This window comes from Coffea arabica, chromosome 6c (genome assembly GCF_036785885.1).
Source record: "Coffea arabica cultivar ET-39 chromosome 6c, Coffea Arabica ET-39 HiFi, whole genome shotgun sequence".
In the NCBI taxonomy this organism is placed as follows: domain Eukaryota; kingdom Viridiplantae; phylum Streptophyta; class Magnoliopsida; order Gentianales; family Rubiaceae; genus Coffea; species Coffea arabica.
This window is the reverse complement of record NC_092320.1, coordinates 4082344-4095789: the sequence shown is the minus strand read 5'-3', so window position 1 is coordinate 4095789 and position 13446 is coordinate 4082344. Positions and strand designations below refer to the sequence as shown.

The window sequence follows — 13446 nt, the reverse complement described above, 5'->3', positions numbered from 1 at the left end:
TTTTTCTTTTCTTGTCCTTTTGCCTTTTTCTTGAATCCTTCTGCTCTCACCTTTTTTTTTTTTTTTTTTTTTGTATTTTCTATTCACAAGAAATCCCACGAAGCCGCGCCAAACCAAACAAGATAAACGCGCTTTCTCTTTTACTGGCGGTGGAACCCTTCTTCAAATCAGTAAGGTGAAATAAAAGGGTGGAATGATATTTCTAAGTTTCAATTTTCCTTGGGACTTTTCTACATCTTTATTCAATTATTTTTAGAATTAATCCTATATACACTAATACTGACAGTATATATATATATATTATTATAATTTGATGCACGACACATGTGCAAAATTTGAATTAGTTGTATACATTGTCAAGCTTTTGTTTTTGTGGGTTAAAATATTTTATTGGAAAAATAGTTCAAAACGTTCTTCATGTTTTCGTCAAATGAATTATTTTATTCTTTACTTTTAAAATAGTAACTTTACATCTCTTACAAAATCAAGTTGGCAATTTTTTATTCTAATCTAGATTTTCGACAATTTTTTACCCTAAATCCATCACGTGACCTACCTATGAGATTAATTTTTTTAGAGGCAAAAAAGTTAAATCCCATTTGTAGTTAAACAAATAATCTAATCCATATTCATTCTTAACCCTTATAAAAATGTATAATTCAACATGAGCCACACACATTTGTTTGTGAAATACCTTCAAATTTACATATCATTGATTGTTGCACTCTTCTTAAGGTATTAGATCTTAAATGATAGTAAAAGATGACTTTTGTGGCTATTTGTTGTCATAGAGAGTGATTTTTATGGGTTTATGACTTTGCATTCGACAAGAAGTCGTGTTATTTTAATGCATTGAAAGGGATATATACAAAGAAATGAATAGAGTGTTATTTGAAATAATTACTGTAGCACTTTTTGTTGCGAGGTAAAAAGGTGATTGAGAATATAAAAAGATGAGTTGAGAATTGTGTTTATGATGCAAGCGAAATATTTTATTTAGAATAATTTGGGTATCCAAACACTTTAAAAGTTATTCTTTTTTTTCATAAGTATTTTGCATATGGTAAACTCTAAAGTATTTGCGTCTTTTGATCCACAAAAAAAAAAAAGTAGATGAATTTTTTTTCTCAAGGCGTCAAAATCATTAAACTTATTAAAAGAAAGATGGCCGCATACGCATTCAATAACAGAAGGCGGCCTTTTTGACTTTTTTTCATTCGTATTTCCATTGTTAACCAAGCACTCAAAAGCATAACGAATGGAAACTGTCGTAATTATAATACTCGTAGTAGTACAAAAATCCTTCCTTATTTTGAAGCCAATATACGTAACAGCCCCTGCAGCACAGCATGCACACCCGAAATAATAAATAATAATATATGAAAGTTTTCTTGTTTCTCAAATGGGGACACTTGACTGACTGAGTGCAAACTGACATCATCAGTAAGCAAAAAGGCAAGCCAGCCGAAATAATTAATATTTTTATAATCCTTGACGTTGTTTAATTACAAGTAATGAGCTGGCAAGCGCATTTCAAGACATCAAACCCCTGCCAAGCCGTCTCAGGTTCCCAAGTCAGTCTTATTAATAATTCATGGAACACGGACGGCAGCCCAGACCAAAATGCGTCCGAGCGTTAACTGTCATTTTAACACGCACGCAACTTGTGCAGCTCAAGTCCCTTTTTTTCCTCTTTTTTTTTTTTTTTTTTGGGGCGGTGGTAATAATTGGTAGGCATCGAGAATCAAAGAATAAATGAGGCCATTTTTTGGGGCAAGCATTTAGCTCCCTGCGTATAGCGTATTCCTGGGGATGATTCCAATCTTTCACGGAACTTTACTATGATCCTCATCCTCATCACTGGAAACAGATGGTCACCGAGCGACCCTTTTTTGCAGTGAACATGGTTCAAAGACTCGGCCGAATCATCATCGAATTCCATTCCGATGTCGAAACGAGACTTTCTGTTTGATATCGAAACGAAACGATTTCGAAATAATAAATCGTTAAAAACTCGATCGAAATGTCTCCGAGATGCATAAAAATGACCACCCTGTCTCAAATTATCTCGAGTCAACTCAAATTTTCATTATTTTTGCTAAATTTGTATTATTTTTGTTGATCATTTTTTTTACAATTTTTAAACTATTAAATGTTTCAAAAATTTGCGTTTCTAACTGACAATGCCGAGACCAATGTGGAACCGTCCGAACCACGACTGCAGCTTTGAACCATGGGAGTGAAGTGCCCAAAACCCCAATCCAGATTTATCTTTCAGAGAACTTTTAAGATATTCCCGTTATTGGAGTACATTCCATCGTAACATGGAGGGTGCAACAGCGACATTATCAATTTTACGAATGAAAGCATAAAAAAAACGTTCCACCATGTTTTTCTATACATAGAGACGCATTAAAGAACCGATGGACCTTTGGGCATCTCCAAGAACCCTTAAACAACAAATCATATGGTTACCAATCTGACACTTTCACATTTTTTTTACACGTCGAACATTACAGACACCATCTAAATCCTTTCTATCAAATTCAGCACCCAAGCATCTCTTCCCATCCCTAGAAGTTCCTGCAATTCGCATATTTCGCTTGCATTTGATGTAGTTAGATGTCACCAGAGGTAAACGAAAAATTGATAGCCTCTTTCAGGTTTAAAGGTATAATAGAATGGACTCAAGAAATACCATAGCTTCATCAGTCTATGGAAACACACTAACCTGCTATATATGTACCCAAAAAGAAGACCCCCTACAAATCCTCTCATACTCCGGGGGGGCCCCATAGCAATCAGTATGTTTTCACATGCTTTGATGACCAGATCCGAACTAACCAACCGCCCTCTACAACCCTTGCGTCCATGATCCTCCTTTTGTTCTTCTTCCCAGCTCCCTCTTCAGTTTCTTTTTGCCCCACAGCCTTCAAAGGGGGGCGAGGACTGCCTATTTCCACCGATGCCGCCACCACTTGGTTTACCATTGCCACCACTTCACTCATTTTTGGGCGTGTTTTTGCATGTCTGGCCAAGCACCGATTGGCGACAAGAGACAGTTTGTGAGCTGACTTGATTAAGTGTTTCCTTTCAAGCCTTGGGTCTAAAATCTGTTGAAACTTTTTAGCATCTGATAAGTATGGCTTTACCCATTCTAAGAGCTTTTGTTCATTTCTGGGTCGATTGCGATCCAATGGCCGTCGTCCTGTGATGAGTTCATATAAAAAGACCCCATAACTCCATACATCACTCTTAGATGTTAGACGACCAGTTTGAATGTATTCTGGAGCTGCATATCCCATTGTTCCAACAACCTGATAAATGCACGTTTGTTTCAAGTAACTAAGTAAGAATGGCCCCATAATTACCTTTCATAAACTTCAATGCTCTTAAGACATTTGCAAAATATATAGATATATATATATTAAAAACACACATATGTTTGAAAAAATACTGTAGCACTTTTTTTATGAAATATATATGATATAAAAAGGTGGTTAAAAATGTGTTGATAATACAAGCAAATCAGTGTGTGTAAATAAGATGTAAATAATGTGCAATCCAAACACATATGTTTCTTTTAAAGAGCTGAAACTAGGATTGTTATGATGTGCTAGTGAAGCTACTCTAAGATTAAAGCGCAGAGTTCCATTCTTCATGAACAACTTCATCACCTGGATTTGTGGATAGTTCAGTAAGAATATACAAAAACATTTTTTCTGAGCAAATGCGCAAAGTTAAATAGCTTGAATCTTTAAAAGTTAGACGCATCCAACTCTGTTACCAGTTTTGATTTATTTGAATGCGTCAGCTGCTACCATTTGAAATAAGACACAACATGTTGAGGTGGGGCCAAGCTACTCCAATATCATAGATCAACAATTACCATTACAAGTCAGTTTTCTTTTATCTTCAACAGTGGAGGTCATGCAAAAGTTACTCATATTCAATCACATGATGAGCTGAACAAAAATAAAGATGTCATTTTACACGAAGGATGCAATAATTCATGCACAATGAGGACCGTGTTAGCACTTAACATCTATAAGGGGGATCGCAGCAAACATTTTATGAGCACATACCGCTGTTGAGACATGAGTTAATCCTTCTGAAGGACCCAATCTAGCCAATCCAAAATCTGACAACTTAGCATTCCAATCCTCGTCTAAGAGAATATTCGAAGCTTTGAAATCTCTGAAAATAATCTACAATATTGAAATGGGTCAATAAGACTATGCAAAAAAGTTCTCTTAAATTTGCCTTGAAAGCCACAATATTAGCACAAAAATAGAGACACTTGACACATGGAGCATTCAATGGTCTAATTCTAATAACAAAAGAAAGAATAAATAAATGGCCTAATTTTGCTCTGAATGAATTAAAAGAAGAGAAAGATGCACCAAACTATCATCAAATCGGGGGAATGTTAGGAAGGAAAGCAAAATCACCTGAAATTCCATTTCCTCATGTAAGTATGCTAAACCACGAGCAGCATCTTGGGCAATCTTTAATCTCATAGCCCAGGAGAGCGGTGCTTCTGACTTAACTGACAAATGGTCTTCCACACTTCCATTTGGCATAAATTCATAAATAAGAAGCCGCTGGATTCCTCTCTCATCATCCTCTGCACAGTAGCCAATAAGTCTGACAAGATTTGGATGTTCAACAACCCCCAGAACATTAACCTCTGTAATCCACTCCTTGTGACCCTATTTAAGAAAAAGAATATCATGTCAAATACAAACATAAGAAACAAAGGATTAGTTAACTGCTCACAATGTGCAGTTGATACCTTGACATAACTGAAGCAGCAACGCGAATAGTAATCTAAGACTTTTATCTATAAATAGCGAGAATTAATTTATTTTTAAGACCATTTAAACTACCAAAGATGCAGGACTACTAATTCTATGACATATGCCAGTTTTGCAATGCTATGTATTGAGAATTTGCAGCAGCAATGCAGTCTTCAATATGATGATGATCATTCCAGTTTCACATGTCTCCTTTTCCAATTTCCACTCCTTTCTTCATATCAATAAAACCTTGAATATCAGTTGTACAACACCCGCCAGGTGTTAATGATAGCAGCAATCAAAGCTAACTTGTGTTAGAAAACAAGTACTGGAGCAAATGGAGTACAATCTAGGAATCCAAAATTTCTGTAATTAATGGTCATTTTCTGGTCTGTCAATACAGCAGCTGCTTATATCCTACAGTCTTATGCAGAAAAAACCAAGATATAAAACCTAGTTTACCTTGCTTGGAAAACTTGTAGAGCATGACAAGGAAGGCATAACTTCTATGAGGAGATTAGGTTTGATGACCTCTAAAAGACAAAGTCAGTCAATTATTCTCGCAGTTAAGTTAGCTGCATATGTTATATCAGTGGGATGAACACAAATAAGAGAGTGAAAATCACGTGAACCTGCAACGAGTTATAACAGGAGCCAATGAACTTAAGTGTTACAATAGAAATCAGGACTACCTTGCCTCCTTGTTAACATGCATGTTGCAAACCACCGAAGGGGAACCTACCAGAAATACTCGACTGAATTCCCTTTTTAAACAAATTCAGTACCTTATTTTCACAAACTGAAATAGAAAACAACATTGAAGTGTTTCTGTATATTTCAATACCAAAGGCTCCATTTTAAAGCTCTTAAGCGAGTTCCATTCTCTAGTTTACAACTATTAGTTGCCATACTCATACCACCCATTAAACAATACTTGCCCTTTGTATGCAGGACACTGGTCCCACCAAAGCTAGCACTCCATGACAATTAGACTACATATTCAATTATACTTGACTAAAGAAGAACTACCCCAAAGAATATCACGAAACACATTAAGTTGCCGAATGCTAGTTGCGTTAAATTAAGAGTTAAAATTATCAATAAGATAAAAGTCATACATGTAAAAGGTTAATAATCTAGGATAAGAGATATTGACGAGAAGTCTTGCCTGCATTCCCCTGCTACCAAGTTGCTTTACAGCTACATCAACTCTTTTAAGAGGATCATCCGAACTCTTGATCACACCTCTATATACACAACCAAAACCACCCTCTCCAAGCTTAGTGGAGCGGCTAAAATTCTTTGTCGCTGCTTTCAGCTCAGCAACAGTGAACACTTGGAGATTGTTAGGCCTTTCAGACAAGCTGGGAAATTGGTTCCTTCCCCTGGACTCTGTACTAGCATCTGACATATTCTGAGAATTAAGTTCAGATCCTGATTGCCTGACATCACGATCAGCGAAAGCAGAACAGGAGGATGGGACCAATGTTGACTTTGTGGTCTTAGGATCATCCTTCCTTTCTCCCAAATAAAACTGGAAACACTTCATAGCCTTCAATACCCTGCAATTCCTCCGTGCAAATCCAACTGTAGGAGCAGAACATCAATACCATGCAACTAATCAAGAAAATATCAGTCAATGAGGTGGAACTAATCCTGTCCAAATTAGGTCAAACATCGCGTTTCCGTAATTGCAAAACAACTAATCGTAGTGGATAAAATTTGCAAACAAAGGAATTTAAGAGAGACATTCCATATTCAAGATGGAAACTTTAATAAGACTGCGTTACCAACAAAGAAACCTACCAAAAGCATATACTTTATAACAACCCAAAATACTGCTATATTTTCAAGTATATTGAAGTGAAACCAATACCTCAGAAAGATCCAGAATAATCAACATACTTGTCCACATATCCCAAATTAACCGGTTACCACGCCTATGAGAAGCATAGTAAAACTCCCAACTATAAGTAGTCAACGGGTTGATGTTCATCACAGCCCAGATGAGAGAAAGCAAGGAATTCGTGGCCATCTTTGCAGGAAAAAAAAAAGGAAAAACTATCTTTTCATATCTCTATTGCGCAAAAAATTAAAAAACTCCAGCAGGAACCTATTATGTTTGCAGGACGGGAGCAATTTGCAGCAAAAAAAAAACAAAGATAAGAAAAAAGGATTCCACTTTCGGTAGGCACTGAAAAATCCGACAAAACTCACCTTTAGACTATGCAATCTGAGTGGATGAGAAGTATGGTGAAAATACCCAATCTCTGAAAGTATAGAGGAAAAAAAAACCCAGAACTCCAATAGACGGCCTGAACAAGGGAAGGACGTACGAGTCTTGGTCCCTTTGGATGACTGGAAGAGTGGTCTTCACACGGCAATAGCCCAAAGTCTGCTTTCCAAACAAAGGAATCTGAAGAACCCCACACAAAATTACAAGACCAATTATACCTGTTTTCGCAGCCCCAAAAAAAAAAAAGAATTCTTAAATTCTTAGAGGATAGACAAACGTGTATGAAATTATCAGTGTACTTAGTTGGATCAAATACAAGAATGAAGATGATGGGGAAGCCGCGGCATTAAAGCGAGTCCAAGGTAAGGTGTGAAGTGTAAAGGCCTTCTTTTTTGAAATACTTAAAATAAGTAGTATTATTATTGTGGGGACAATCCAACGTCGAAGTCAAGACAAACAATGGATTGGAGGAGAGAAAAGGTCTTTACGCAAACGAGTTGGTAGAAGTTAGGACGTGGGGTCAATGGTTCTCCAAGGTAGAATCTTCTCTGAAATGAATTTGCAGAATTTTATTTAAAGGTTTTAGACCAAAGATTTTACCTTTCCACTGCTATTTCTGGGTAATTTCATAGTGGCATGCTTTTTAAGATTAATCGCCATCCCTGGTCGTACTCTCCAAGCTTACGCCCGTTTTTCGTATTGGTTCCTCGTCCATTTCACGATGCAAAGTCCAATTCCACCAGCAATGTCTAATAACAAGAAGGGCCTCCCCACTGCCATGCATGAAATTATGAAACTAGTTGGTGGGAGATTTCCCCGGGCCGGGTATGTAGTCAGTTTAATGACATAACTGCTCTTTACTGTTTGGATTAACTGTTTTTTAAAGTATTTTTAAAAAATTTACTTGTAAATTATATTTGAAAATTTTATATTTTTAAAAACATGATCAATCCAAACGAATATTTTTTATCGTTCTTGTACTGATAATTAGCACTAATATCTTTTCATATTATTTTTTTTTTGTGAGTGTCAAGACTCAAGGGAAAGGAAATCGAAGTACAGCCACGGAAGAGGATTTGAAAGTCCACTTTACCAGTCAAAACTTTAGCAGTTACCACTCGCCACTAGTAGAGCACTGTCTAACTAGTGTGAATATCCGTATTACGCACAGTGTATTAAAAAAATAAAAATAAAAGGATGAATTAAAAAAGGTTAAAAAATTATACCAATACAATTAAAATATAATATCTGTCTAACAATAGTTTGAAATATGATAGAATGTGTATATTATTCAAAAATTATCTTTTTCGGAAGATAGATTCTGAAAAAATAATAGAAAGTTATATTAGAAAATGAATGATATATGAATAAAAATGAATATAATTAAATATTGTTAAAATAAAATACTTACAAATATTATGTATTCGATTTGATAATCTTGCATGAAGGTGCGAACACTCTTCACACCAATCAACTTTTAATACGAAATCCAAAATTGATTATTTAATTAATTCTATTGAATTTTGTGGAATGCGTACTACAAATGAAAATGCACGATTTTTGCATGGATTGATTCATTTGTTGAACAACCTATCATCATTGTCCTGAGAATTAAGTACGTGCGAAATTCAAAGTTAGTGTATTTTTTATACATAGTTTATAAATAGCATTATAAAAAATAAATATATATCAAGAAATTCTATCTTCCTTTGTAATTCTCCGAGATAAGAAACATTACAATTAAATATGAATCGTGCATGTCTGTCCTATAGATTAAGATGCATGTTTTCATTGGAATCTTTGATTTGTATGTTAACATTGTACCTGTTTGACAAATTAAATGTTATATACAATATAGAAAAAATTTGTTGAAATTAAAGGTACATGAAATTAATTACCTAACAACAGTGTCTACTATGTCATTACAATGCATACACAGTTTTTAAAAAACAACCTTCACATAGTTATTCACAATTTTTACATAACTCATAGAACATGTTTTCTATGTTAATACTTTGAATGTAAGCAAGTACTCGAAAATATTTAACCTAGTAAGAATGAAAAAAGGTATAGGTTATAATTATAAATTTAAAACATTTGTATAGTAATTAAATTAAATAGAGTAAATTTACCGTATGCATGATTATATATTCGGATATCAATATTCTCTTTGAATTTGCTACCAACAATGCTTGTGATGTTGTAAGATTGCTTGATCTCAACCACGTAACTAACTTTCGAGCACATGTATCATTTTCAAGCCTACAATTTTTTGAAATACATGTTGATAAGAGTATGAAACAACATTAAAAGTTTGATGTAGTGTTACTGATGGAACTCATCAACTGCGCAGGTATCGAGCAAAATCTAAATTATGATTAATATACAATTTGTATGCTCCAATTGTACAAAGTGATGGTCCTGCATCGTATAGTTATATTCGTTAAAAAACTATTCAAATTATATAGAGTATAAGTAAAAACATTTGTTTTACCTCTAAAATTTCGTACGCAAATACGACATGCTAGTAAAATATTATTTTTTGTAGCAGACTGATATTATAAGATTTGTGTATATTCAATAACTTGATACTCAAATCACCAATGAGGCAAAATTTGTCTAAATAAGCTTTATAGTGTCATAACTCCTTGTAAAAAAAAAAAAAAACTAAATAGTCCTAATTGGCATCGCAAGTTATGGCAACGTGCCAGTGCCATCTAGACCTAATTTTTTTGGGTCAAAATCTAGTCCTAATTGGTTCTGCTGTTTCTTGATCATGTTGTATGTTTGCGAGTTAAAATTGTATTAAAATAGCATGTGAATGAGCAATTGTCTTTAATTAAGGAGTAAAAAAGATTTAAAATATAACTAACAAACTATAAACGATTTATGAAATAGATTATGAGAAAGTTTTAAATTTTAAATTTGACCGGTGACAGGGTTGATTATAACCCACTACTTTTATGTATTAAAATAAATACAAAAATCTATAACCCACTACTTGTTATGTTCTTGAGATTTTTTTTTTTTAGGATTAAATATAGTAAACCCCTTAACTCTACATTTAACTGCACTTTACCCCATCAACTTTACATTTAGTTGCACATTTGTGATTTTTTTGAAACGTGATTGTAATTTGCAAAGCTCATTTGTAAGGATGGTTATAGGGTTAGTGTGATGACAAATATTTCTTAATTATAAAAATATAACATTGTATTAAAATAGCATACGAATGAGCATTTGTCTTTAATTAAGGAGTAAAAAAAATTTAAAATATAAATAACAAACTATAAACGGTTTATGAAGTAGACAGTAGAAACGTTTTAAATTTTAAATTTGATTGGTGATAAGGTTGGTTATAACCCACTACTTTTTATGTATTAAAATAAATACAAAAATCTAGAAAAAATAATGAGAAGTTTGGAAGTCATTGAAAAGGTCTCTGCTAAAAATCCCTTATGCAATAGATAGATATAGATATAGATAATCCACTCACCGTGGTCATTGGATTAAATTGGGCATTCGTATTTTAGTACAATCATCAAGTGTAGACAAGTTTCGATTTAATCAACCCAATAATTGAAGGCGTGCAGTTCAAAAAAATTTTTTTTTTTTTTGAAAATGTGCTGAAATTTGGACGACATCAATGCCAGATTGCACTGAAAATTTTGCCTGAAGAAACATGTTACTTCATTCTCTAATAATCTCTTCTTGACATATGTACAATAAAGGGGGAGGGGATCATTTTCCTTGCAAAAATTCAATAGTTATCTTTTTGAGTCATATCCTAATGAAATACAAGGAAAAGTTTTGTAGTCTCTTGTTTAATAACTCAATTCAACATTTAAATTTAATAAGTTTATATCTTAATATGTTTAGACATGTTTGATAATCAACACTACAATATCTTAATTAATCAAATGGCGATGAATTTTTTAGACAAACTTTGCTTAAAAATAAGTGATAAACTATTCACTTATCACTTAGCGTGATATGCACTCAAACTTATCAAATTTAATATTTAACAATTCAATAATTTAATGGATTTAATTTTAAATTTTCAAACTTTGATTTTATCACATGCATCCTAACATTATCGAAACAAGCATCCCTGATATAGTTATAACCCATGGGCTTGGATAATTCACATATATGTTGAAATAAAAATAAAATAACAATATGCCACTAATATATGTATGTATGAATGTATACATCTGATATCCATAGCCAAAGTTTATAAAAAATTGTTTTTAATATTCTTATTATTAAGTTAGAACAAATTTTTTGGTTTTCACTCATCTCCTATCGACCCATCGTTTTTTGTTAATTTTCCGTTCTTTTTCTTTTCTTATCTAATTGGTTTCTATGGTTAAAATTAGGGTGGCGTTTGGTTCACACATCGGAATCGGATATCCTGTGTTTGGAATGAGGTCATTCATTCAAGTACATTTGTTTTGTTCAAGTACCTGGAATGTGTATCATTATTATAGTTGATGTTTGATTCGTCGACTCTTTCGGAATGAAATATAATAAATATATTATAAACCATATCATAAATAATGGCGATTGGCTCTTTGTAAATGGGATATAAGAAATTTTTACTAATTAAATATATTAGTATAAATGTATTGGTAAATTTAGTCTAACTGATTAATAATTTATATTAGTAAACATGTATAATTAATAGTATAATTGATAATATTAATTATATTACATAAATTAATATACATTATATAATACATATAACAAATAATAATATTATTATAAGTTTGTAACTAATTAAATTAAATATTATATATATAATTAAATATAAATATACAAATGTTATAATATAAATATATAATTATAAGTATATAATATAGACAAATATTAATTATATAAACATAGTATATATTACATATTAAATATAGTTATTATTATATTTAAATAATAATAATAATAATAATTTTATAACTTATTAATATTACATACATGTATATATTATAATTACATGCACTATAACATACATTTATAAATATACATATATATTATTATATAATATTAATAAATTTATAATATATATTATATAAGTACAATTATATTTAACTAAATAATTATATAATATAATTATATAATATAATAATATCATTATTATAATTTTGTAACTAATTAAATTAAATATTATTTATATAATTATATTTATAATATAAATATAAATATATAAATATATAATTATATAATATATAAATATTAATTGTACTAATATTTTATATAAATATAATGCATATTAATTAGATATAGTTATTATTATATATTATTATATTTAAAATAATAAATATAATTATAATTATATAATTTATTAATATTATATACATGTATTTATTATAATTATATGCACATATTATATACATTTATAAATATACATATATATTATAAATATATTATTATATAATATTAAGAAATTTATTATATAAATTATATAAATATTATTATATTTAACTAAATAATTATAATATATATTTATATAATATACTAATATTACAAAAAAATATATAATTATAATATATTATATATATGTATATATTATAATATAAATATAAATATAAATATATAATGTAAATATAAATATAAATATATAATATATATAAATATTAATTATACTAAATATTATGTAATTATAAGATTTTAAACTCACTTGAGTTTTAAACAAAACCTACCCCTTTACTAAGGAATGGAAGGATGCCAAATTTTTAGAAATTATTTTAAAATTTCAATTTTCATACCAGTGAATCAAACACCAATTATGGAGTTTATTCCATTCATTCATTCCAATACCCTTTTACTAAACGCCGCCTAGGTTTTGGATTCGACTGCTAGTTTAGGGCTGTCAACGGTCCGGGTCTAGACCCGGACCCAAACTGGATCCGTCAAATTTATCCGGGTATGGGTAGGGATTTAATTCCGTTACCCGGATCCGGATCTGGAACTGTTTTGCCAAACAAAAAATGGGTCGGATACGGAATATAGTATTCCGACCCGTATTGGACCCGGATTCGAATATAAATGGATTAATAATTTAAAAAAAATATATTTATTAATATAATTTGATTAGGATGATGTATTTGAGTAATCAATGTAATTGGACCCAGATCATAATCAATAAAATTTGATTAGAGTGATGTATTTGAGTAAGGTTAATTTGATTTCTTTTCTTATTTGATTTTTTTTTTGTATTAGTTAGAAATTAGTTTATAAATATATGTTTTTTTCTCATTTTTCTTAGGAATTATAAATTTTGTTATTTTTTTCGAGTAGACCCGGATCCGAAACATAGAGTAAAAAACCCGTCAGATAAACGGGTCGGATCTGGATCCGATATAGTGTACCGGATCCGCGTCTGGAATAATGAATTTCGGCCCGAACCCAGCCCGT

General features: G+C 31.5%; 1 protein-coding gene across 5 annotated transcripts; it reads right to left on the bottom strand.

The window, feature by feature from the left end:
- Positions 1-2325: 2325 nt before the first annotated feature.
- On the bottom strand, positions 2326-7415 carry LOC140008289 (serine/threonine-protein kinase PCRK1-like). Of its 5 annotated transcripts, XR_011815673.1 has the most exons (6): positions 7017-7412; positions 5968-6386; positions 4452-4712; positions 4086-4208; positions 2732-3317; positions 2326-2583 (listed from the first exon to the last, which is right to left on the bottom strand). XR_011815673.1 is itself a non-coding variant. In XM_072052162.1 (5 exons), the coding sequence occupies exons 2-5, from the start codon at positions 6346-6348 to the stop codon at positions 2802-2804; spliced, it is 1281 nt and encodes a 426-aa protein (XP_071908263.1). In that variant the 5' UTR covers positions 6349-6416; positions 7017-7412; the 3' UTR covers positions 2326-2801. The 5 variants fall into 5 exon arrangements, 4 of the variants coding, with proteins under 4 accessions (XP_071908263.1, XP_071908262.1, XP_071908264.1 ...); XM_072052162.1 differs by having other exon boundaries at positions 2326-3317; positions 5968-6416; XM_072052161.1 differs by having other exon boundaries at positions 2326-3317.
- Positions 7416-13446: the final 6031 nt, after the last annotated feature.

Excerpts from the sequence above, each read along its gene's own strand:
- LOC140008289 (XM_072052162.1), bottom strand. The coding sequence starts at position 6,348 with ATGAAGTGTTTCCAGTTTTATTTGGGAGAAAGGAAGGATGATCCTAAG. Across the intron at positions 4,713-5,967 it reads TTGGTAGCAGGGGAATGCAG|GGTCACAAGGAGTGGATTAC; the intron begins GCAAGACTTCTC and ends TTTCTTAAATAG. Across the intron at positions 4,209-4,451 it reads ATGAGGAAATGGAATTTCAG|ATTATTTTCAGAGATTTCAA; the intron begins GTGATTTTGCTT and ends TCAATATTGTAG.